Here is a 24,900-nt window from a genome sequence, read left to right on the forward strand (position 1 = left end):
GCGATCCCAGAGGCTTATTTTCCGGAACTTTTTGTGGAAAACTGGTATAGAACACTTGTGAAAAGACGCAGCTCTGCTGAGGAACCTACCACTGGCTCTGCCCTTTGAACACAGACGCAGTGCCACGTTCTAAGCGTAGCTCAGTAGCTAAACCTCTGCTCCCATCCCATCTAGGTTTCTGGTGCTGTTAGAGAGCCCCCGAGATTTTACACTTTGTGGGTTTAAAAAAAGAAAAAAGCAGCCACTTTCACAGCAAAGGTTATCATCGACCATATTGACACCAGAGCAAAGATTACAAAAATAAGTCCCATCTACATTCTTCCCTCGCAAAAAGCACTCAAGTCCCGACCAGCCGGAAAATCTGGTTCTTTAAGTAGGTGCACAGCTGGTTCATCAAGTCCCGGTTCTGCCCTTCGACCCAGTGCATCTCGACCAAGAAATCCTCCTTTTCTTGCTTCACGTTTAAGATGCACTTGAAAAGGAACCATTCGTTCAAGATGGCGGCCCGCGGCCCGGCTTCAGTGGCCTGGCTGCCAGTGCCAAAAGCTTTGGATTCCTTAGCCCCGCCAGCTTCTTCAGAGCCTGCTGAGGCAACTGCTGGCGGTTTGGCTTCCTCGCTTCCCTCAGTACAGGCTTGGCTGTTCCCCTCCTTAACAGGAGAGGAGCTATTTAGACCTTGCGGGGATTCAAGTTCCAGGGACCCTCTTCTGATGCTCCCTGCCTCGTTCTCTTCACACTCTTTGGTTTTACCAGAATCTTTCTGGGGGTTCTCCTTCTCTTCCGGGGCTTGCAGGAAATCAACGGAAGCTCGAGGAAGCTCACGCAGCTGCCTGACCCGCTCTCTCTTCTTTCTCCTCAAATGGATCCAGGAGTTCTCTAAAGCGGTCAGAAACAGGCTGACTTCGTCTTTTCCGCAAGGGATGCATTTGTACTGGACCTATTTCCAAAGCAAACAAAAACCAAGTCTTTAGAATCCTGCGCTACCATCCTAAAGAAGAGGACCGCAGATTTATACCCCGCCCTTCTCTCTGAATCAGAGTCTCAAGAGCGGCCTACAATCTCCTTTATTTTCTCCCCACAACAAGAGACACCCTGTGAGGTGGGTGGGGCTGAGAGGGCTTTCACAGCAGCTGCCCTTTCAAAGTCAACTCCTATGAGAGCTATGGCTGCTCCAAGGCCATTCCAGCAGCTGCAAGTGGAGGAGTGGGGAATCAAAGCCGGTTCTCCCAGATAAGAGTCTGCCCTTTCAAAGACAACTCCTATGAGAGCTATGGCTGACCCAAGGCCATTCCAGCAGCTGCAAGTGGAGGAGTGGGGAATCAAAGCCGGTTCTCCCAGATAAGAGTCCGCACCCTTAACCACTACACCAAACTGGCTCTCTGGTGCTGTTAAAGAAATTAATTAAAGAAACATCACTTTCAAAAAATGTGCCCATCATGGTTAATATACCTTCAGGTCACTGAGAATTTTTTTAATCCACGCCGCAACTGCTTTCGTCCCTTCAGAAGCTTCCAGCCCCAGAGATGATGCTTTAATAGCTAACTCTTTCATGGTCGACTCCAAAACTAGGAAAGTAATTGGTTTCCGAGGCTTTTCTAGTTTTCTTTTCTTGGAAGGGGGTGACTGAAAGGAGAAAAGACGGACACAGTTATTCTGTTCTGCTTGGGATAACTAAAAAATGCTTTATTATTATATCATTTTTCCAATGGCAGAGGATGTATATTTAATACAAATTCTATAAATAAATGGTATCTTATATGCTAACAACAACCAGTGTTGAGGAAAAACAGCCCCCTAGTGGAGGAATCAGAGAATAAATTAAATGAATCAGCAACTGCAGCTATATTGATGCCTTTTGTAAGACGACGAGATTTTTGTAAGACAACTGGCGATTTTTCATCTTTGGTAAAATACATACTGTGATCAAGGGAGATACAAGTATGCAGGGCTTCTTTTGTAGAACAAGCCCAGCAGGAAATCATTTGCATATTAGGCCACACCCCCTGAGACCACCATTGTTTCACACAGGGCTTCTTTGTAGAACAAGCCCAGCAGGAACTCATTGGCATATTAGGCCACACCCCCTGACACCACCATTGTTCCACACAGGGCTTCTTTGTAGAAAAAGCCCAGCAGGAACTCATTGGCATATGAGGCCACACCCCCTGAGACCACCATTGTTTCACACAGGGCTTCTTTGTAGAACAAGCCCAGCAGGAACTCGTTGGCATATTAGGCCACACCCCCTGACACCACCATTGTTTCACACATGGCTTCTTTGTAGAAAAAGCCCAGCAGGAACTCGTTGGCATATGAGGCCACACCCCCTGACACCACCATTGTTCCACACAAGGCTTCTTGTAGAAAAAGCCCAGCAGGAACTCGTTGGCATATTTCTGCCAGGCAGATGGTGCCCTTGCTTAAGGAACCAGTCAGCACCGTCTGCCCAGGCCCTCAGCCCCGGCCAAGGCAGTGCCGTTTCCAGGTGTGTGTGGCTCCAGCCTGCTGCCAGCTTGGCAAGGAAATGGGCATTCGTACACCCTCTTCTAGGGCACTGCCCATTCCAGTCTCTGCAAGCTGAATCCGCAGCCCATCAAACACACACCAGGGGTCAAGAATGGCTCCCTTGTAAAAAAGGATAAAGCCACAGCTAGGTGCCAGAGAGAATCGCTCCAGCCACTCTGCGCACTGGGGGTGGGTTCAACGCTGCATTTCTTTGAGAAAAGCATTGATAAGAACATAAGAAGAGCCCTGCTGGATCAGACCAGTAGTCCATCTAGTCCAGCACCCTGCCTCATACAGGGGCCAACCAGTTCCTCTGGAGGGCCAACAACAGGGCAAAGAGGCTGAGGCCTTCATAAGAACACAAGAACCCTGCTGGATCAGACCAGTGGTCTATCTAGTCCAGCATCCCGTCTCACACAGAGGCCAACTAGTTCCTCTGAAGATCCAACAATAGGACAGAAAGGCTGAGGCCTTCATTAGAACATCAGAAGAGCCCTGCTGGGTCAGACCATCTAGCCCAGCATTCTGTCTCACACAGTGGCCAACCAGTTCCTCTGGATAACCAACAAGTGGGCAGAGAGCCTGAGGCCTTCATAAGAACATCAGAAGAGCCCTGCTGGATCAGACCATCTAGTCCAGCATTCTGTCTCACACAGTAGCCAACCAGTTCCTCTGGATGACCAACAACAGGACACAAAGGCTGATAAGACCTTCATAAGAACATGAGAAGAGCCCTGCTGGGTCAGACCAGCGGTCCATCTAGTCCAGCATCTTGCCTCACACAGTGGCCAACCAGTTCCTCTGGAGAGCCAGCAACAGGGCAGAGAGGCCGAGGCCTTCATAAGAACACAAGAAGAGCCCTGCTGGATCAGACCAGTGGTCCATCTAGTCCAGCATCCTGCCTCACGCAGTGGCCAACCAGTTCCTCTGGAGAGCCAGCAACAGGGCAGAGAGGCCGAGGCCTTCATAAGAGCACAAGAAGAGCCCTGCTGGGTCAGACCAGTGGTCCATCTAGTCCAGCATCCTGCCTCACACAGTGGCCAACCAGTTCCTCTGGAGAGCCAGCAACAGGGCAGAGAGGCTGAGGCCTTCATAAGAGCACAAGAAGAGCCCTGCTGGGTCAGACCAGTGGTCCATCTAGTCCAGCATCCTGCCTCACACAGTGGCCAACCAGTTACTGTAGGGGCACAGAGGGCAGGACACAGAGGCTGAGCGCTTCCCCTGATGTTGCCTCCTGGCTCTGAGATTCAGAGGATGACTATCTGTGAACACAGAAGTCCTCTTTAATCACCTTGGCTAGTAGCCACCTGCCCTCCATGAATCTATCTAATCCCCTTGTAAAGGCAGTCTATGTCCATGGCTGCTGCTAAATCCTCTGGCAGCAAATTCCATATTTCTATCACTTGCTGCATAGAGAAATATTTGCTTTTGTTCGTCTTGAGCCTATTGTCCATCAGCTTCATTGGAAGCCCTCTGAGCTGTAGTATTTTGGGAGAAAAAGGGTCCTCGACTCTCTCCACCCCATGCATCATTTTATAAATCTCTATTGCAGAGGTGGCCAAACTACGGCTCGAGAGCCACGTGTGGCTCTTTCACACGTGTTGGAGGGCTCCAGAAATCCCCACCACCCTGCTGGTCAGCTTGGAGAAGGCATTCGTCTCTTTAAATCACTCCTCCAAGCCAGTCAGCAGCTTGGAGAATGCATTTAAAGTTAAAGTCACTTTCTTTCCACCTCCCCATCTATTTTCCTTCCTTCCTTGGAGAAGGGAAATGACTTCCTTGTTGACTTGCGTCCCATTCACCTCTCTTTTGCCAATTTGGAAAAGGAAAGAAACAGGGCTTTTTCTATAGCAGGAACTCCTTTGCCTATTAGGCCACACACTCCTGATGTAGCCAGTCCTCCTGGAGCTTACAGTAGGCCACGAGAGCCAGTTTGGCGTAGTGGTGAAGTGTATGGACTCTTATCTGAGAGAACCGTGTCTGATTCCCCACTCCTCCACTTGCACCTGCTAGAATGACCTTGGGTCAGCCATAGCTCTTGTAGGAGTTGTCCTTGAAAAGGCAGCTGCTGTGAGAGCCTTCTCAGCCGCACCCATCTCACAGGGTGTCTGTTGTGGGGGGAGAAGATATGGGAGATTGTAAGCCGCTCTGAGTCTCTGATTCAGAGAGAAGGGCAAGGTATAAATCTGCAGTCTTCTCTTTCCTTCCTTCCTTCCTTCCTCCCTTCCTTCCTTCCTTCCACATCTGACATTTATTCTGTGTGGCTCTTACATTAAGCAAGTTTGGCCACCCCTGTTCTATCGTGTCTCCCTTTAGTCGGCTCTTCTCTAAACTGAGAAGTCCCAGACTCTTCGGCCTTTCCTTATAGGGAAGATGCTCCGCCCCACAGTCACCTTGGTTGCCCTCTTCTGTGCTTTCTCCAGCTCCACAATGTCCTCTTTGAGATCCAGGGGCCAGAAGTGCCCACAGCGTTCCAAACGAGATCTATACAGGGGCATTATAATATTGGCCGTTTCATTTTCAGTTCCTTTCCTAATAATGGCTAACGGCTAAGATTGTTTGCCTTTTTGACCACTGCAGCGGACGGGGTTGACGCATTCATCGAGCTATCTACTATGATGCCAAGATCTTTCCCCCTCTCAGTCTTGGCAAGTTGAGACCAGTGTTCCCCCCTGAGTTAGTGTGAGCTAGCTCCGTTTTTTAGCCTCCAGCTCACACCTTTTTGTCTTAAAGGTAAAGATAGTCCCCTGTGCAAGCACCAGTCGTTTCCGACTTCGGGGTGACGTCGTATCACAATGTTTTCACGGCAGACTTTTTTGACTGGGTGGTTTGCCATTGCCTTCCTCAGTCATCTACACTTTCCCCCCAGCAAGCTGGGTCCTCGTTTGACCAACCTCGGAAGGATGGAAGGCTGAGTCAACCTTGAGCCGGCTACCTGAACCCAGCTTCCGCCGGGGTCAAACTCAGCTCGTGAGCAGAGCTCGGGACCGCAGTACTGCAGCTTTTCCACTCTGCGCCACGGGGCTCAAGAAAAATGGCCCCAGAGCAAGCTTACTGATGCGGGAGCTCACAACTTCCATGCCAGTAGCTCACAAAAAAGAATTTTGGCTCACAAGACTCCACAGCTTAGAGGAGGGAGTATTGTTAGCGGAGAGAGCCAGCTTGGTGTAGTGGTTAAGTGCGCGGACTCTTATCTGGGAAAACTGGGCTTGATTCCCCACTCCTCCATTTGCAGCTGCTGGAATGGAATGGCCTTGGGTCAGCCATAGCTCTGGCAGAGGTTGTCCTTGAAAGGGCAGCTTCTAGGAGAACTCTCTCAGCCCCACCCACCTCACAGGTGTCTGTTGTGGGGATAAAGGAGACTGTAAGCCGCTCTGAGATTCTGATTCAGGGAAAAGGTCAGGGTATAAATCTGCGGTCTTCTTCATTGGTTGAGACTCCATCAGCCTATGCTTGAAGATGGGATTTTTTGCCTTCCAATGTGCATCGCCTTTCATTTCCCAACACTGAACGGCATTTGCCACGTTGTCGCCCACTCCTCCACTTTGTGGTGCCCCACCCTGAGCTCCCCACACGCACTGTTTTTGGCCTCAACGCCTTTGTCAGATGCTGAAGAAGAAAATCCCCAAGGAGGAGTGCTGGGGCTTAATAACCTTTTTAGCAAAATCCATATTCAAAAGGAAAGGGGAAGAGAGAGAGAGACACACAGAGACACTTACGGGCACTTTGACGTTTTCGTAGAAGCTCCACGCCAGAGCCCACCTCATGGTGCGACCCTGGCAGAATTCGGTGTGGGTAACTTTAGGAACCTGTACCGGGCAAAAACATCTACGTCAGCAACCTTCCCTCCATTATTTTTTAAGCGATCCCAGCCACCAAGAAACTTTTGAAAGAAACAGGGCTTTTTCTATAGCAGGTACTCCTTTGCATATTAGGCCACACACTCCTGATGTAGCCAGTCCTCCTGGAGCTTACAGTAGGCCCCGAGAACCAGTTTGGTGTAGTGGTTAAGTGTGTGGACTCCTATCTGGGAGAACCAGGTTTGATTCCCCACTCCTCCACTTGCACCTGCTGGAACGGCCTTGGGTCAGTCATAGCTCTTGTAGGAGCTGTCCTTGAAAGGGCAGCTTCTGGGAGAGCTCTCTCAGCCCCACCAACCTCACAGGGTGTCTGTTGTGGGGGAAGAAGATAAAGGAGATTGTAAGCTGCTCTGAGACTCTGATTCAGAAAAGGGTATAAATCTGCAGTCTTCTTCTTCTGCACTAAGTGCTCTTAGGGGATTGGCTACATCAGGGGTGTGTGGCCTTATATGCAAAGGAGTTCCTGCTACAAAAAAAGCCCTGGAAAGAAACTCCAAACTGCCTTCACTACGATGTACAGTGCGACCCTCAGCAGAGATATTCCAGGCTTACCCCGTTGCCTTAAGTCTTACAATAAGGCACGAAAAAGAGAGAGAAAGATGACGTAGCCCTTCTCCTTAGAACTTTCTGCCAAGCTGAACGGCAGGAGAAGCTGCCTTCTGTGCCCTTCATCCCTATGGAAAGCACGCCAGCAGGACGGACGCATGCAGCAGAATAACCCCACACGTGCAGAGAGTGGGAACAGAGCGGACTGCATTACTCCAGACAGTGAGGAAGAGACTGCAACACTCAGAGCCTTTTTTGTAGCAGGAACTCCTTTGCATATTAGGCCACACCCCCCCTGATGTAGCCATTTCTCCAAGAGCTTACGGGGTTCTTAGTACAGGGCCTACTGGAAGCTCCAGGAGGACTGGCTACATCAGGGGTGTGTGGCCTAATATGCAAAGGAGTTCCTGCTACAAAAAAAGCCCTGGCAATACAGAATGCTCCCCCACAGAAGTAGGCTCCCCGCTTTCAGAAACCTAGCACGGCAAGGAAAAGGCCTGGATTAGAACCTTCGACGCTTGGCGTGCTGGTTTTCTTCCAACGTGGAGTTTCCCCCTGCTTCTGGGAAGCACTGAAAAGAGAAAAAACGGCATTTCCCACCTGCAGTCTGAAGTGGTACAGTCCACTCTCTGCCATCTCAAGCCTTCACCACCACACAGTCCTGCACACACAGACCAGGCCTCAGGTCTTCTACAACAGAGAAGGAGTGCAGAATGAATAGCAGAGAGGAACAGGAATGACGTGAAGGCAGAAGCAAACCCTGGCTGAGTCTCCGCAAGTCCACGATGCTGTCTGGGAGACTAGCAAGAAAGCGGAGCTCAGAAGACCCTACAGGGACACAGGCTACGTAGTTCATAAGGACATCAGAAGAGCCTTGCTGGATCAGACCAGTGGTCCATCTAGTCCAGCATCCTGTCTCACACAGTTGCCTCAACCAGTTCCTCTGAAGGGCCAACAACCGGGCAAGAGGTTGAGGCCTTCATAAGGACATCAGAAGAGCCTTGCTGGATCAGACCAGTGGTCCATCTAGTCCAGCATCCTGTCTCACACAGTTGCCTCAACCAGTTCCTCTGGAGGGCCAACAACCGGGCAAGAGGTTGAGGCCTTCATAAGGACATCAGAAGAGCCTTGCTGGATCAGACCAGTGGTCCATCTAGTCCAGCATCCTGTCTCACACAGTTGCCTCAACCAGTTCCTCTGGAGGGCCAACAACCGGGCAAGAGGTTGAGGCCTTCATAAGGACATCAGAAGAGCCTTGCTGGATCAGACCAGTGGTCCATCTAGTCCAGCATCCTGTCTCACACAGTTGCCTCAACCAGTTCCTCTGGAGGGCCAACAACCGGGCAAGAGGTTGAGGCCTTCATAAGGACATCAGAAGAGCCTTGCTGGATCAGTATTAAAGAAAACTAAGATGTATAGATGGTATATGACTCCTAAAATATTAGCAAAGATGAATAACAAGATGCCAGACAGGTGTTGGAAATGTAAAAAGCATGAAGGTTCTTTCTACCATATGTGGTGGACTTGTGAAAGAGCTAAAACGTTTTGGCAGATGATTCAGCAAGCGATTTCTAATATCTTGGGATATGAGTTTAACAAAGTTGCAGAGACTTTTCTGTTGGGATTACAAATGGAAAAATTTCCAAAAGATAGAACTTTAATTTGGTACTTGCTCTCAGCTGCTAGGACATTGTATGCGCAGTTGTGGAAGCAAGAAAAAATACCAGAGAAATGGGACTGGATTATTAAAGTTATGTCATGGAGTGAAATGGACAAATTAACAAGAATATTAAAGAGACTATGATTTAGAACTTTTTAAGTTGGAGTGGAAGAAGTTCAGAAGATACGTAGAAAAAGAGTGGAAAATAAAGGGACACTGGACAATCTTTGATAATGATTAAGTTTTTAAAATAAGAGTATAACTTTTGGTTCTTTAATAGTTAAGGGTACCTTTAATATTTGTTTTTTCTTAAGTAAATAACACTGGCGGGGGTCAAGTAACGGGGGGAGGGGTGGGGGAAAAGTAAGATATGGGGTAGATAAATTTTTCTTTTTTAAGTTGTAAGATATAGATATAGTTTTGCTACCATATGTTACTAATAAAATTGTTTACAACCGCAGAAGAGCCTTGCTGGATCAGACCAGTGGTCCATCTAGTCCAGCATCCTGTCTCACATGGTGGCCTCAACCAGTTCCTCTGGAGGGCCAAAGCAGGGCATAGAGGTTGAGGCCTTCATAAGGACATCAGAAGAGCCTTGTTGGATCAGTGGTCCATCTAGTTCAGCATCCTGCCTCACACAGTGGCCAACCAGTTCCTCTGGAGGGCCAGCAACAGGGCAGAGAGCCTGAGGCCTTCATAAGGACATCAGAAGAGCCTTGCTGGATCAGACCAGTGGTCCATCTAGTCCAGCATCCTGTCTCACAGTGGCCAGCCACTTCCTCTGGAGGGCCAACAACAAGGCAGAGAGACCGAGGCCTTCCTAAGAACATAAGAAGAGCCCTGCTGGATCAGACCTGTGGTCCATCTAGTCCAGCATCCTGCCTCACACGGTGGCCTCAACCAGTTCCTCTGGAGGGCAAAAACAGGGCATAGAGGTTGAGGCCTTCATAAGGATATCAGAAGAGCCCTGCTGGGTCAGACCAGGGGTCCATCTAGTCCGGCATCCTGCCTCACACAGCAGCCAAGCAGTTCCTCTGGAGGGCCAGCAACAGGGCAGAGAGGCCGAGGCCTTCCCCTGATGTTGCCTCCTGGCCCTGGGGTTCAGAAGTTGACTGCCTCTGATTGTGGGGTTCTCTTTAGTCATTGTAGCTAGTAGTCACTGACAGACCCGGTTTCCATGAATCTATCAAATCCTCTTTTAAGGTTGTCTGTGCTTGGGGACGCTGCTGCACCCTCTGGCAGCAAATTACACGTTTGAATTACTCTCTGTGCAAATCAGTGTTTGTCTGCCCTGGACCTACTGCCCATCAGCTTGACAGGATGCCCTGGAGCTTTAGTATTTTGAGAGAGGGAGAAAAAGATTCCCTTGAGAGCCAGCTTGGTGTAGTGGTTAAGCATACGGACTCTTATCTGTGAGAAACGGGTTTGATTCCCCACTCCTCCACTTGCAGCTACTGGAATGGCCTTGGGTCAGCCATAGCTCTGGCAGAGGTTGTCCTTGAATGGGCAGCTGCTGTGAGAGCCCTCTAAGCCCCACCCACCTCACAGGGTGTCTGCTGTGGGGGAGGAAGGTAATGGAGATTGTGAGCCGCTCTGAGACTCTCTCCTTGAAAGGGCAGCTGCTGTGAGAGCCCTCTCCAGCCCCACCCACCTCACAGGGTGTCTGTTGTTGTGGGGGGGGGGGGGGGGAGAATGTGAAGGAGATTGTGAGCCGCTCTGAGACTCTTTGGAGTGGAGGGCGGGATATAAATCCAATATCTTCATCTACCTCACAGGGTGTCTGTTGTGGGGGAGGAAGGGAAAGGAGATTGTAGGCCGTTCTGAGACTCTGTCCTTGAAAGCGCAGCTGCTGGGAGAGCCCTCTCAGTCCCACCCACCTCACAGGGTGTCTGTTGTGGGGAAGGAAGGGAAAGGAGATTGTAGGCCGTTCTGAGACTCTGTCCTTGAAAGGGAAGCTGCTGGGAGAGCCCTCTCAGACCCACCCACCTCACAGGGTGTCTGTTGTGGGGGAGGAAGGGAAAGGAGATTGTAGGCCGTTCTGAGACTCTGTCCTTGAAAGGGCAGCTGCTGTGAGAGCCCTCTCAGCCCCACCCACCTCACAGGGTGTCTGTTGTGAGGGAGGAAGGGAAAGGAGATTGTAGGCTGTTCTGAGACGCTGTCCTTGAAAGGGCAGCTGCTGGGAGAGCCCTCTCAGCCCCACCCACCTCACAAGGTGTCTGTTGTGAGGGAGGAAGGGAAAGGAGAATGTAGACTGTTCTGAGACTCTGTCCTTGAAAGGGCAGCTGCTGTGAGAGCCCTCTCAGCCCCACCCACCTCACAGGGTGTCTGTTGTTGGGGGAGAAGATATAGGAGATTGTAAGCTGCTCTGAGTTCCTGATTCAGAGAGAAGGGCAGGGTATACATATGCAGTCTTCTTCTTCCTCACAGGGTGTCTGTTGGGGGCAGGGGGGGGGGAAGGTAAAGGAGATTGTGACCGCTCTGAGACTCAGCATATAGGGTGGGATATAAATCCACTATCATCATCATCTTCTTCTTCTACATGCAGCTGATCTTCCCTTGGCCACTTCAGAGCTCAGCGGAGAAAATCACCCAACACAACAAATGAGAGGTGGTGGGAGGGTTCAGCACATTTCAACTGTGAGCACCTGTTGCTAAAGCTAAGCTCCCCCCAGATAGGCAAGCCAACACTCACACTAACACGAAAGGCCCTGTTGTGCTGCTTCTACGGCAACTGCATCACGGAGGTGCCTTTTGCACAAGGAACTGTGCAACCACACAATTGCAAGGAACAGCTGTTGTGTGCCTATTTCCTTTCTCTGTAGTCCGCCTTTCCCCGCTGAGACCCAAGGCAGGTTACAAAACAGAAAGAGCAATGAGCGGCATACTCACACCGTGGATTCGAAGCTCCTCTTTCAAGGGCGCCAAGCTGCATTTCTTTCCCAGCATACAACTGTACCACCTGTTAAAATGATTTGTTAAAGAATTAGGCCGTTCTATCCCAGCTAGCGGCTGCATTTTTTATTATTATTTTTTTTAAAAACGGGGCAGTGGGAATACAGAAGAGGGGAAGCCATGCGAGAGAGGCCAAAAGCTGGAAAAGAGAGAATCAGATAAACGTCGTATGTGTGAGAGACTGACATCTGCAAAGGTGGAACTAGAAGGGACTCTGAGGGTAAACTTCAGCCCCAGCGTCAGTTTCGAGCCAGGGCACAACCTATCCTCCGGATCGTACCAAAGAAGAAGATAAAGAAGATATTAGATTTATATCCCGCCCTCCACTCCGAATCTCAGAGCGGATCACAATCTCCTTTATCTTCTTCCCCCACAACAGACACCCTGTGAGGTGGGTGGGGCTGGAGAGGGCTCTCACAGCAGCTGCCCTTTCAAGGACAGAGTCTCAGAATGGCCTACAATCTCCTTTCCCTTCCTCCCCCAAGAGACACCCTGTGAGGTGGGTGGGGCTGGAGAGGGATCTCACAGCAGCTGCCCTTTCAAGGACAGAGTCTCAGAATGGCCTACAATCTCCTTTCCCTTCCTCCCCAACAACAGATGCCCTGTGAGGTGGGTGGGGCTGGAGAAGGTTCTTACAGCAGCTGCCCTTTCAAGGACAGAGTCTCAGAACGGCCTACAATCTCCTTTTCCTTCCTCCCCCACAACAGACACCCTGTGAGGTGGGTGGGGCTGGAGAAGGTTCTCACAGCAGCTGCCCTTTCAAGGACAGTCTCAGAACTGCCTACAATCTCCTTTCCCTTCCTCCCCAACAACAGACACCCTGTGAGGTGGGTGGGGCTGGAGAGGGCTCTCACAGCAGCTGCCCTTTCAAGGACAGAGTCTCAGAACAGCCTACAATCTCCTTTCCCTTCCTCCCCCACAACAGACACCCTGTGAGGTGGTTGGGGCTGAGAGGGATCTAACAGCAGCTGCCCTTTCAAGGACAGAGTCTCAGAACGGCCTACAATCTCCTTTTCCTTCCTCCCCCACAACAGACACCCTGTGAGGTGGGTGGGGCTGGAGAAGGTTCTCACAGCAGCTGCCCTTTCAAGGACAGAGTCTCAGAGCAGCTCACAATCTCCTTTCCCTTCCTCCCCCACAACAGACACCCTGTGAAGTGGTTGGGGCTGAGAGGGCTCTCCAAGCAGCTGCCCTTTCAAGGACAGAGTCTCAGAACGGCCTACAATCTCCTTTCCCTTCCTCCCCCACAACAGACACCCTGTGAGGTGGGTGGGGCTGGAGAAGGTTCTCACAGCAGCTGCCCTTTCAAGGACAACCTCTGCCAGAGCTATGGCTGACCCAAGGCCATTCCTGCAGCTGCAAGAGGAACAATGGGGAATCAAGCCCAGTCCTCTGCACTACACCAAGCTGGCTCTCTACACCAAACTGGTGTCGACTACATGGAAGTGCCAAAGAGCAAGCCCAGAGTGCATTTTCCTCCTCACTGAGTAAACAGAGAGCTCTAAAACCCTCACCAGGGAGAAGGGAAACTACTTCCTGGTTGACTTTCACCTCTCTTTTGCCAATCTGGGAAAGGAAGTGTTTGCCAATTTCGCCAAGGAAAAGCATCTGGAAAACTGCGAAAGAGGAGGACAGGGAGAAGCGGACGGAAGGTGGACAAGATGGGAGGTGCTGCAATAATAAGTGGGGGAAGTGGATTCCACAAACACAGCCCTTCCACTGCACATTCCCCGTGCCTCTCCCCCAACCTCACTGCCTCCGCCCTGAGACTGGACTTTTCAGTTCTCCTTTATCTTCACCATTTGGGTCTTTAACTCCCACAACTACCGTATTTTTTCGGTGCATAAGGCGCTCTGGACCATAGGACGCACCTTCCTCCTGGGGGGCGATCCGCTGCCTCCGCCTCCGATCCTGGCGCTTCCCCCGCGCCTGCCTGCCTGGCTCCAGCTTCTTCCAGCAAGCGCTGGGATCGCTCCACGCTGCCCCCACCGCAAACCCAGCGCTTCGCGAGCGCCGGCTGCGGAGGGGGCAGCGTGCTTCCTCCGTGCCTGTCTGCCTGGCTCCAGCTCTGACGCTTACAGCAAGCGCCAGGATCGCTCCCTCCGCCCTCCGATCCCGGCGCTTGCTTTAAGCATCAGAGCTGGAGCCAGGCAGACAGGCACGGAGGAAGCACGCTGTCCCCTCCGCAGCCGGCGCTCGCGAAGCGCTGGGTTTGCGGTGGGGGCAGCGTGGAGCGATCCCAGGCAGGCAGGCGCTGGGGAAGTGCCGGGATCGGAGGTGGAGGCAGCGGATCGCACTCCCCCCCCCCCCCCCCTCGGAGGAAGGTACGTCCTATCGTCCCTTCACTCCATAAGACGCACACACTCCCCCCCTTTTTGGGGGGGGGGGGAAGTGCGTCTTATGGTCCGAAAAATATGGTAATTTGCTCCGTGCCAAGTGAACAGTGATGGGGCAATGAGAAAGGCAGTTTTATCTCAAAGCAGCCGCCGAGAAAGACACCGTCTCCGGTAGCAGGTCTGAACTGAGGAGCATTTCGGCGCACGGTCTTGCCATCGACAGGCCGAAGTCCTGAGCAGGACAAACGGTCTTGGGTCAGTCACAGTTCTCTCAAGAGCAGTTCTTATCTCAGAGCTCTCTCAGCCCCACCCACCTCACAGGGTGCCTGTTGTGTGCGTGGGGGGGGGAGGGTAAAGGAGATTGTGACTGCTCTGAGATTCTCAGAAGCTTATCCCTCAGAGCTGCTCTCTCAAGAGCAGTTCTTCTCTCAGAGCTCTCAGCCCCGCCCACCTCACAGGGTGCCTGTTGTGTGTGTATGTGGGAAAGGTAAAGGAGACTGTGACTGCTCTGAGACTCTCAGAAGCTTATCTCTCAGAGCTGCTCTCTCAAGAGCAGTTCTCTCAGAGCTCCCTCAGCCCTACCCACCTCACAGGGTGCCTGTTGTGTGTGTGTGTGAGGAAGGTAAAGGAGACTGTGACCACTCTGAGATTCAGATTATATGGCGGGGTATAAATCCAGTATCATCATCCTCTTCTTCACCCCTCCCTCTCCCTCACCTCAGTCTTTTTTTCAGCTGGAGGCTGTCATGGATGATCCTCTTGACGAACTCCAGCTCTCCACCTTCGGCCATGATCTCGGTGATTCCTCCCGTGTTGACCGAACTGGGAGGGGGTCTTCTGGGATTACGGGAATTGACTCCCTAGAGAAGGACACAACACTCTGTCTTGCGGCTCTCACACCTCTGATGGGTATCCCGTGCGGCACTTACATTAAGCACGTTTGGCCACCCCGGTCTAGGCTCACTGCCGGGAGTGCCGTTTTTGTGTGATCCTGGATGCCTCACTCTGCGGAGGCCAAGCTCACGGCAGCTGCCGGGCCTGCCTTCTTCCATCTATGGCAGATCACACAGCTAGCGCTATACCTGTCCCCGCAAGACCCGGCTACAGTGACCCAAGCAGTGGTCACTTCTGTCAAGCATGGAGAAATTCCATTGATAATTGATTGTTTAGGGGTCCTGCCTAACCTGGTCTGTGAAGTATCACGGAGGATCCAACTTTGCTAGCTTGTTATTCTTTCCCTTCCCCCCGCCTTGCTTTATGGCTCATAATTAGAAGTAGGGAGAACTGAAACCAAGTAATCAGCACCTTCCCATACATTCTTGTAAGGGGGTAAGAGACATCCGGGGAAAGCAAGGACACGGTCCTGATAAAGCTATGGGAATGTAGACGTTTGTGATAGTTTGTGTCAATGCTACCCCGCGACCCCATCCCTTGGAATCCCTTTGAAGTAGGCCTTAAAAGTATTGTATCAATGTGTGTTCAGCATTACTCTCAAGAACCTGTTACCAATGTATCGGTCTATCAATAAACGCAGTCAACTTCGACTCGTCATTGAACCCGCATGCTTGACATTTTCCAGGCTAGATTACTGTAACTCGCTCTACGCTGGCTCGCCCTCAAAACTGATCCAGAAACCGCAGCGGGTGCAGAAGGCGGCTGGCTGCTCGCCTGCTGACTGCATCGCCCGCACGGGTGAGCACGAGGCCAGTGCTCCGCGGCCGGCACCGGCTGCCTACAGAGCGCCAGATCCGTTTCAAGGTGTTAGTTCTGACTTTTAAAGCCTTAAGCGGCCTGGGACCAGCATGACCTGCGGGACCATCTCTTCCCGTATAGGCCCCGGAGGCCGCTTCGTTCGGCCTCCCAAGATAGGCTGACTGTCCCCGCCCCAAGAGATGCCCGTCTTGCCTCTACCACGGCCAGGTCTATCTCGGTCCCGGCCCCAACCTGGTGGAATCAGCTCCCCGTGGAGATCCGGGCCCTACCTGGCTTGCTAGCCTTTCGTAGGGCCTGTAAAACGGAGCTGTCCCGCCAGGTTTTCGGGTGAGGCGGCGGGCATCTATTACATCAGCTGGCCTCCCCTATTGCACTCCCCTGCTGCGCTGATTTGCTACACTGTCCTGGTACTCACCTGGACCACTCTAGTGTACTGCATATTGCAATCAGTTTTTATTGCCATGCTACTGCGGTTTTATTATTTATGTCGTGCTCCACACTGAGCCCCTATGGTGGAATGGGCGGAATATAAAGAAACAAATAACGATAATAATAATACCTGTTTGTGGGTAAAAATTATCAAATTAAACAGAGGCGAGATGGCCATGTGACAGCAAAGAAGAGCCTGTGAATTTAGGGGGAGGGGTTTGCGAGTCTCCTGCATTGTGCAGGGGGTTGGACTCGATGACCCTGGAGGTCCCTTCCAACTCTAGGATTCTAAGTGCCTACAGAGGGTCAACTTGTTTGTCTGCCGCCTCAGGAATTCTGGGATGATCTGATATTCAAAATGCCACAGATTCCAAAGACCGTGTCGGCATTATCCTTACACAGAGAAAACTTTTAGCACCAGAGGGCCACCGAGTTCCAATTCCAAACTGGTGAAAGCATGGATGCTATCTAGCCACCTGTGCATCTATGATACTCCTTCAAAATACTGGTTTTGGATGAAGAAGAAGAAGAAGAAGAAGAAGAAGAAGAAGAAGAAGAAGAAGAAGAAGAAGATATTGGATTTATATCCCGCCCTCCACTCCAAAGAGTCTCAGAGCGGCTCACAATCTCCTTTACCTTCCTCCCCCACAACAAACACCCTGTGAGGTGGGTGGGGCTGAGAGGGCTCTCACAGCAGCTGCCCTTTCAAGGACAGAGTCTCAGAGCGGCTCACAATCTCCTTTACCTTCCTCCCCCACAACAAACACCCTGTGAGGTGGGTGGGGCTGAGAGGGCTCTCACAGCAGCTGCCCTTTCAAGGACAGAGTCTCAGAGCGGCTCACAATCTCCTTTACCTTCCTCCCCCACAACAGACACCCTGTGAGGTGGGTGGGGCTGAGAGAGCTCTCACAGCAGCTGCCCTTTCAAGGACAACCTCTGCCAGAGCTATGGCTGACCCAAGGCCATTCAGCAGCTGCAAGTGGAGGAGTGGGGAATCAAACCCGGTTCTCCCAGATAAGAGTTTGCACACTTAACCACTACACCAAACTGGTGCAGCTACAGTTGTATTTTGCCCTTGGGACATGTAACCTCCAGGGAGGAAATGCAAGGGCCAAAGAAAACAGTTTTTAAAAATCCAAGAGACTATGCAATGCATATTGTTGTTTGCAGCTATCAACACCTGCGGCAAGTATGCCTGGCAAATACCACCACATCACCAACGGCAAACGCAATTTGTATTGTGCAGACCAGGCCTCCATCTGTACCCTCCCAAGAAACAAAGACTGACTGCGTGTTCTCTCCTTTTCATCCTAAGTTATGCTTTCTTTGACCACTCCTTTGTCTTTGCGATATTGGGCTCCCTCATCTCTCTCTTCTGCATGTTCCCTCAGTTGTTCCGCCACTGCTAAAACGACAGATGCCCATCACCTTGGACACGAACCTGTCCTTTTGCCTGTGCAGTTCTCTGAAGCATCACCCATATCAAAGAAGAAGACTGCAGATTTATACCCTGCCCTTCTCTCTGAATCAGTCTCAGAGCAGCTCACAATCTCCTTTATCTTCCTCCCCCACAACAGACACCCTGTGAGGTAGGTGGGGCTGAGAGAGCTCTCCCAGAAGCTGCCCTTTCAAGAACAGCTCTGCGAGAGCTATGGCTGACCCAAGGCCATTCCAGCAGTTACAAGTGGAGGAGTGGGGAATCAAACCTGGTTCTCCCAGAGAAGAGTCCACGTGCTTAACCACTACACCAAACTGGCTGTAGGGCTGTAGCTCAGTGGGAGAGCATCTCCTTGGCATGCAGAAGGTCCCGAGTTCAATCCCTGGCATCTCCAGCTAAAAGGACCTGGCAGTAGGTGATGGGAAAGATCTCTCTCTGCCTGAGACCCTGGAGAGCCCCTGCCAGTCTGAGTAGACAAGACTGACTTCGAAGGACCAAGGGTCTAATTCAGTAGAAGGCACCTTCGTAGAATCAAAGACTAGAATAATAGAATCACAGATTTCGAAGGGACCTCCAGGGTCAGCCAGTCCAACCCTCCGCACGATGCAGGAGATTCACAAAAACTCCCCCCCCCCCCCACATCCCCAGTGAGCCCTGCTCCATGCCCAGAAGATGGCAAAAACCTCCAGGATCTCTGGCCAAAGTGGCCTGGAAAAAAATTGTTTCCTGACCCCCATCGTGGCCATCCACATTTCCCTGGGTGGGTAAGAAAGACCCATGAGCGCTAAGCACCGATGCAACCCTTCCTGCCCTCCTTCCCATGATCCGCCTAAGTTCACAGGATCAGCATTGCTGTCGGATCTAAGCCTCTGTTTAAAAATCCTCCAAGGCAGGAGAGCCCACCACCTCCCAAGGAAGCCTGTTCCACTGAGGGACCGCTTCATGCATTCACGTTGGTTTCCTCTCCTCCCAATATAGCCTTTCACATTTTGACACGTATTATTATTTAGAAGAACACGGACCGGACAATTACGGGAAGACACAATTCTATCCTAGATGCTCCAGAAGCGAAATAAGCTGGTCCCGGACTTCAGAACTGAGAAGCAGAGAACAGCAGTTCACTTGGCTGTACTGCAAAGCACGCTTGACTGGGCGATACTGGCCAATGACTGTTGTGAGGCCTTCACAACCTTGCAAACAATGTTCCCTTTAAGCTGAGTTAGTGTGAGCTAGCTCACAGGTTTTTCGCCTCCGTGTTCCCTCTAAGCTGAGTTAGTGTGAGCTAGCTCACAGGTTTTTCGCCTCCGGCTCACACATTTTTGTCTTACCCCAGAGCCCACTAATCCATGCAGCAGCTCACAACTTTAATTGCCAGTAGGTCACAAAATAGAAATTTTTGCTCACAAGGCTCTGCGGTTTAGAGGGAACGTCGGTTGCAAGCGCTGCAGGCCTAACACGACCTTCTATTGTTGCTGTCAAGACAGAGCCAGGTTATGACGACCCCTGGTGGGAGGCACTTTGCCATTGCCTGCCTCTGCGTTACAGCCCTGGCGTTCCTTGGAGGTCTCCCACAGAACTTCTGCTCCCCGTTCTAAAGTTTCCAGCCAGGTGAGCGGAAGTCAACATACCTTCGCTTCCAGCTGGTTGGCGAAAAAGGGAGGGTTGCACATGCAAAAGTCATAGATAACTTCCGACTCTTGTTCCAGGGCATCTAAAAGGAGTGTCTTTTGGGGCACTTTGACCACTGGAGGAAAAAGGAAACCCAAAACCGAATCATTGTCAAGGTGTAGAAATTTGCTGTGCGAACAGTGCAAATGATAAAACGCGCAGCGCTCTCAAAAAAGAGATTACAGTCTTCAAAAGCCAGATGTTGAATGTCATATTTGAGCAATCTAGATTTGCACGAGCTGTTTCCCAAATCCCCACTGGAAAACTCATCGTTTGAGATGTTCTTACTACTCTAATCCCCTAAATCTCCTACTAATTGTTAGGGCAGTCTCTGCTATATGCTTCCTTATAGTTTAGCTGCATTTTCTCAAATGGATAAAAGCTATAGCTTATTAATGGCAGCGAAGACATCAATAGCTTCTCTCCGGAAGTCCAACGCAACCCCTTCAGTCTCATTATGGTTCACAAAAATATGGGACCAATTAATTATGGAAAAAATCACAGACCAAATAGCCTAATCGGATATTTACCCTAAATCTACTTCTTCTGAAGAAAAATGGTTCCCATTTATGGAGTATATTTCAGCTCACAATGTCGTACCAAGCAATTCCACTTATAGACAAATTCTTTCTCTCTGAATCTTTGAATAGGATTTATTATTAATCTTATTTATATCTTACTTCTGTTTTTTTCCCCCTGCTATTTTTAGTTTCTTTCTCATTTTATATTTCTATCATTTTCATCATCATCAGATTCGGGGTGCACCCCAGGGTCACTTTTTGGGGAAAAAAATATTTTGAGTATTATTTTGGCTAGTCAACTTGGTTACGCGAAGTAAACTTTTACTCTCAACGATATCATTATGTTGAATTTTTCTAGTTGTACGATATAGAATATATTGTGTTCGCATGCTCCAATACAATTTATATGGGAGGTTGTTAAAACGTTTCTCCTTATATCTGTTCTGTATTATCAATATAGTTAATCGATAAAACCTCTCAAAACTTTAAGTTCACGTGACAAGGGAACTTCCCCAAATGTAACAGGAGCCAGCATGGTGTAAAGGTCAACGCCGGACGATGGTCCCAGGTCTGAATCGCCACTGTTGCACGGAAGCTTGCTGGGTGAATTGGAGCCAGTCACCCTGTCAAACAGCAGGGGCCAAGCAGGGCCTTCTACTGGCTGCCACCACTCTGGTAAGGGTCTGCAAAAGAGGGCCCACAGCACCCAACCATCCCTCCGTCTTCCTTGTTAGTAACTCGACTCAACTGTGACCAAGGAGACGTGAGAACCCAGGCAGGATAACAACAAAAAGAAGTTTATCATTAGTGCTCTAAAAACAATAAGCGGGCGACAAAGGTTTAGTGCTACAGCGAATATGAAAACAGTAAAGGTTGGTGCAAATAAACAAAGGCCCTGACGCGTTTAGCTAGACCAGGGGTGTCAATAGGGTTGCCAATCCCCAGGTGGGGGCAGGAGATCCCCCCGGTTTGGAGGCCCTCCCCCCGCTTCAGGGTCGTCAGAGGGGGGGGGAGGGAAATGTCTGCTGGGAACTCTGTTATTCCCTTTGGAGATTTATTCCCATAGAAAATCATGGAGAATTGATCCAGGGGTATCTGGGGCTCTGGGGGGGCTGTTTTTTGGGGTAGAGGCACCAAATTTTCAGTACAGCATCTAGTGCCTCTCCCCAAAATACCCCCCAAGTTTCAAAAAGATTGGACCAGGGGGTGCAATTCTATGAGCCCCAAAAGAAGGTGCCCCTATCCATTATTTCCTATGGAAGGAATTGAAAAGGTGTGCCGTCCCTTTAAATGCGATGGTCAGAACTCCCTTTGGAGTTCAATTATGCTTGTCACAGCCTTGATCTTGGCTCTACCCCCAATGTCTCCTGGCTCCACCCCCCAAAGTCCCCAGATATTTCTTAAACTGGACTTGGCAACCCTAGGTGTCAAACTCATTTGTTATGAGGGCCAAATCTGACACACCGTATTTTTCGGACCTTAAGACGCACTTCCCCCCCAAAAAAAAGTGGGGGGGAAAGTGTGTGCGTCTTATGGAGCGAAGGTACCTTCCTCTGGGGTGGGGGGGCGGCGATCCGTTGCCTCTGCCTCCGATCCTGGCGCTTCCCCTGCGCCTGCCTGCCTGGCTCCAGCTTCTTCCAGCAAGCGCTGGGATCGCTCCACGCTGACCCCACCGCAAACCCAGCGCTTCACGAGCGCCGGCTGCGGAGAGGGCAGCGTGTTTCCTCTGTGCCTGTCTGCCTGGCTCCAGCTCTGATGCTTAAAGCAAGCGCTGGGATCGGAGGGCGGAGAGAACTGAGCAAAGGAAGCTCTGGACTTTTCTTCTTTCCCCAGGGTGCTAGGAGGGGGAGGAACCTCAGCCAATAGAAGGAAGAGAGGCTTGGCTCAGTAACTCTGCTGTGCAACTGAGAGAGCCTGACAAAGCAAGCCCTGCTTCCCTCTTCCTCTCCAATGGAGGAGCCTCAGCCAATGGAGAAAACAGAGGCTTTGCTCTGTAGCTCCTGTGCGACTGAGCAAGCCTTGCAAATCAAGCTGTGATGCAGAAAGAAGCAAGAGAGGGAGAAGGAAGCAGATGACAGCCAGTTGCTAGGGGGCCTGATAGGAGCCCTCTGGGGACCTGATTCGGTCCCTGGGCCACATGTTTGACACCCGTGAGCTAGACAGTCCCTGCTCTAATACCAACACTCACCCTCTTGGGTAAGGGATCCCTTCTGCTGTCTTTTCCAGAGAGAACACACCTTGTCTGTGCTTGGTCCTTTTTTATGCTCTCCTCCCAGGTCCCAACCCTCTGGGACACTCCAAAACCTTGCCACCCAACCAGAGGAACAGAGGGGATTCTGGGAAATGTAGGCTTTCCCCAGTCACTCCTAGGCAGGCTTCTATGGGGCCTGCAGGCCCCACTAGGCCCAGGCTCACGACACACCCTTTCAGTCCGACCAACCTCACAGGGGTTGTTGTGTGGATTCAAGCCTGAAGTTCGATTAGCGGAAAGGGCGAGTAGGGCTGGCAGCGTGATCATTTGCCTGCAAAACTCCCCCCCCCCCACTGCGCTAAAGTGCGGGAGGTGAGCAGAGAGGGACAGAAAGATACCTTTGATAAGGTCCGAGAGATTATTTTGCTCCACGTTTTTCTTGGCGTAGCTGAAACAGACATCATCCACTTCCGTCGCAATGAAATGCCATCCGTTCAACGTGGCCCCGAGCAGCGGGTAAATACAAGACGCGCCAGTTCCTGCGAAGCCAAAAAAAAAAAAGGAGATTGTGCTGGTAGGGAAAAAACCGGGTAGTGGCGACAATACCTAATTCTGTAAGCGGCTACCGCATGCGACACGTGACATGCAAAGCCTAATAGCGCGTTGCTCTTAAGAACATAAGAACATAAGAGAAGCCATGTTAGATCAGGCCAATGGCCCATCCAGTCCAACATTCTGTGTCACACAGCGGCCAAATATATATATATATATACACACACACACATACACACTGTGGCTAATAGCCACTGATGGACCTCTGCTCCATATTTTTATCTAACCCCCTCTTGAAGGTGGCCATGCTTGTGGCCGCCACCACCTCCTGTGGCAGTGAATTCCACATGTTAATCACCCTTTGGGTGAAGAAGGACTTCCTTTTATCCGTTCTAACCCGACTGCTCAGCGATTTCATCGAATGCCCACGAGTTCTTGTATTGTGAGGAAGGGAGAAAAGTACTTCTTTCTCTACTTTCTCCATCCCATGCATTATCTTGTAAACTTCTATCATGTCACCCCTCAGTTGACGTTTCTCCAAGCTAAAGAGCCCTAAGCGTTTCAACCTTCAGCTCTTCGCAAAACTGAAATGTACCCAGCGAGAGAGAGAAGCATACCGATATCTATCCCCCACACAACCGCAGCTTTCCCTGCAGGATCCCGCATCGCCAGGAGATCTTCCACCCAGTGGATGTAGTTAAGCCGCAAGGGGACCGTGGGGATCAGCCTCTCTAGCGGGATGTCAATCTGGAGGCCGAAGTCTTCTTTGAGCAGGGTGCAGGTCAGGGCTCTCACTGCTTCTGGATCTTTGAAGTTTACACTGGGGAGGCAGAAGACAGAAAGGGGAGAATCCCTTGAGCCTTGCATCCCAAACTGCCGATGCAGAAAAGATTAGAAAACGAACAAAATGGGAACCTGAGCGACGTTCTGCTTCGCAAATTAGGAACGTTTTGAAAGGCTGGAAAGGAAAGGTCCCCTGTGCAAGCACCAGTCGTTTCCGACTCTGGGGTGACGTTGCTTTCACAACGTTTTCACGGCAGACTTTTTACGGGGTGGTTTGCCATTGCCTTCCCCAGTCATCTACACTTTTCCCCCAGCAAGCTGGGTACTCATTTTACCGACCTCAGAAAGATGGAAGGCTGAGTCAACCTGCAGCCGGCTACCTGAAAACCCAGCTTCCGCCAGGGATCGAACTCAGGTGAGCAGAGCTTAGGATTGCAGTACTGCAGCTTTAACACTCTGCGCCACGGGGCTTTTTTTGAAAAGCTGACATGGAGGTAATTTGCAGAAACATCCCGTGATGATTTGTGCATATATTTGAGAAAGCAAGAAGAAATGAGACATATTGAAATATAGCAATTGATTTTTGGCACTACTTATCGACTGCACTTCATTATTTCAGGCGATGGTCCATGGAAGAAGGGCTATTGGACCCAAAACAGTTTTGGACCAGTTCTCCAGTTGTCAGACTGTCATTATTATATATAATTATTGGACACTGATCACAGAAAAAACAGTAGGAATAGCTTATGCTGTGGATGGATATTTTATTGTATGATCTGATTAATGTATGTTACTGAAAACACTATGATTTGGATTTGTTAGCAAACACAGATAATTGTTATATGTTGCATTTGCATGGAGAGAACTCAGCGTTTTCCCTCAAATTAGGAACTGCAGGGTCACCGGCTCAGCCACGCATCGCACATTATAAGCTTCTTCACTAGCCTGTTCCTGGCACATTTGTACACGCAGCACAAAGCTGAGGAATATGCTGGCTGGGGCTGACGGGAATTGTAGGCAAAAAAACATGTGGAGAGTTACCGTTGGCCACCCCTGCCCTAGAGGTCCCTTCCAACTCTATGATTCTATTACCTCTAAAGTCTACAAATATTTTATGATCTTTTGATATTACTGTAAAATCCTCCTGTTTTACCAACTATTTAGCGGCAGATTCCAGATTCTTATCTAGCACATCTGCGATCACACAAAACCAAATCTTTAATCTGCATAGAAGGAAGACAAAAAAAAAAAAGAAAAAAAAAAGAAGAGAAAGGAAGCTTCACATTCTGGTCTTCAGTACTAGCCGATTCTGCCTCCTTTCCCTATCTTGCCCAGAAAGCAGCCAAGCAAGCCCGTCCCAATCCTTCCACCCTCTCTCTCCAGCTTGCTCCCCCCACCAAGCAGATCCTTGTCTGCAAGCTCCTCGGGGCAGGGACCTGCGATTTTTGCCTGCCACCTTCCAACAACTGGCCCCGTCTGGGGTGGAGCGGCAGGGGCTTTCCCCTCCTACCTGACTCTGCCGGCCAGGCTGACCTGCACGTGCCGCTGGAACTCCGGGTACTTGGCGGCCAGGGAGGCGAAGTCGGGCGGCTTGTCCTTGTAGCGGTTGCGGGCGTGCATCGCCTTGTTGAGCGCCATCCCGCAAAGCCGCCCCGAGCTCCTCCAGACCTCCCGCGGGCTCGGCAGAGCGCAGAGAGGGAAAAAAAAAAACTAGGCTAGAGCGGCCCAACTTCCGGCGCGAAGCTC

The 24,900-nt window shown here is 50.6% G+C and overlaps 1 protein-coding gene across 1 annotated transcript; it reads right to left on the minus strand.

The window, feature by feature from the left end:
* Nucleotides 1-245: 245 nt before the first annotated feature.
* METTL16 (methyltransferase 16, RNA N6-adenosine) lies at nucleotides 246-24,900 on the minus strand. The gene is made up of 9 exons (XM_060236802.1): nucleotides 24,665-24,900; nucleotides 22,989-23,191; nucleotides 22,218-22,358; nucleotides 19,068-19,183; nucleotides 14,577-14,719; nucleotides 11,461-11,530; nucleotides 6,225-6,314; nucleotides 1,450-1,623; nucleotides 246-937 (listed from the first exon to the last, which is right to left on the minus strand). Exons 1-9 carry the CDS (start codon nucleotides 24,790-24,792, stop codon nucleotides 338-340), a joined length of 1,665 nt encoding a protein of 554 aa, XP_060092785.1. The 5' UTR covers nucleotides 24,793-24,900; the 3' UTR covers nucleotides 246-337.

The sequence above is a fragment of the Heteronotia binoei genome, chromosome 4, assembly GCF_032191835.1.
Source record: "Heteronotia binoei isolate CCM8104 ecotype False Entrance Well chromosome 4, APGP_CSIRO_Hbin_v1, whole genome shotgun sequence".
NCBI lineage: Eukaryota > Metazoa > Chordata > Lepidosauria > Squamata > Gekkonidae > Heteronotia > Heteronotia binoei.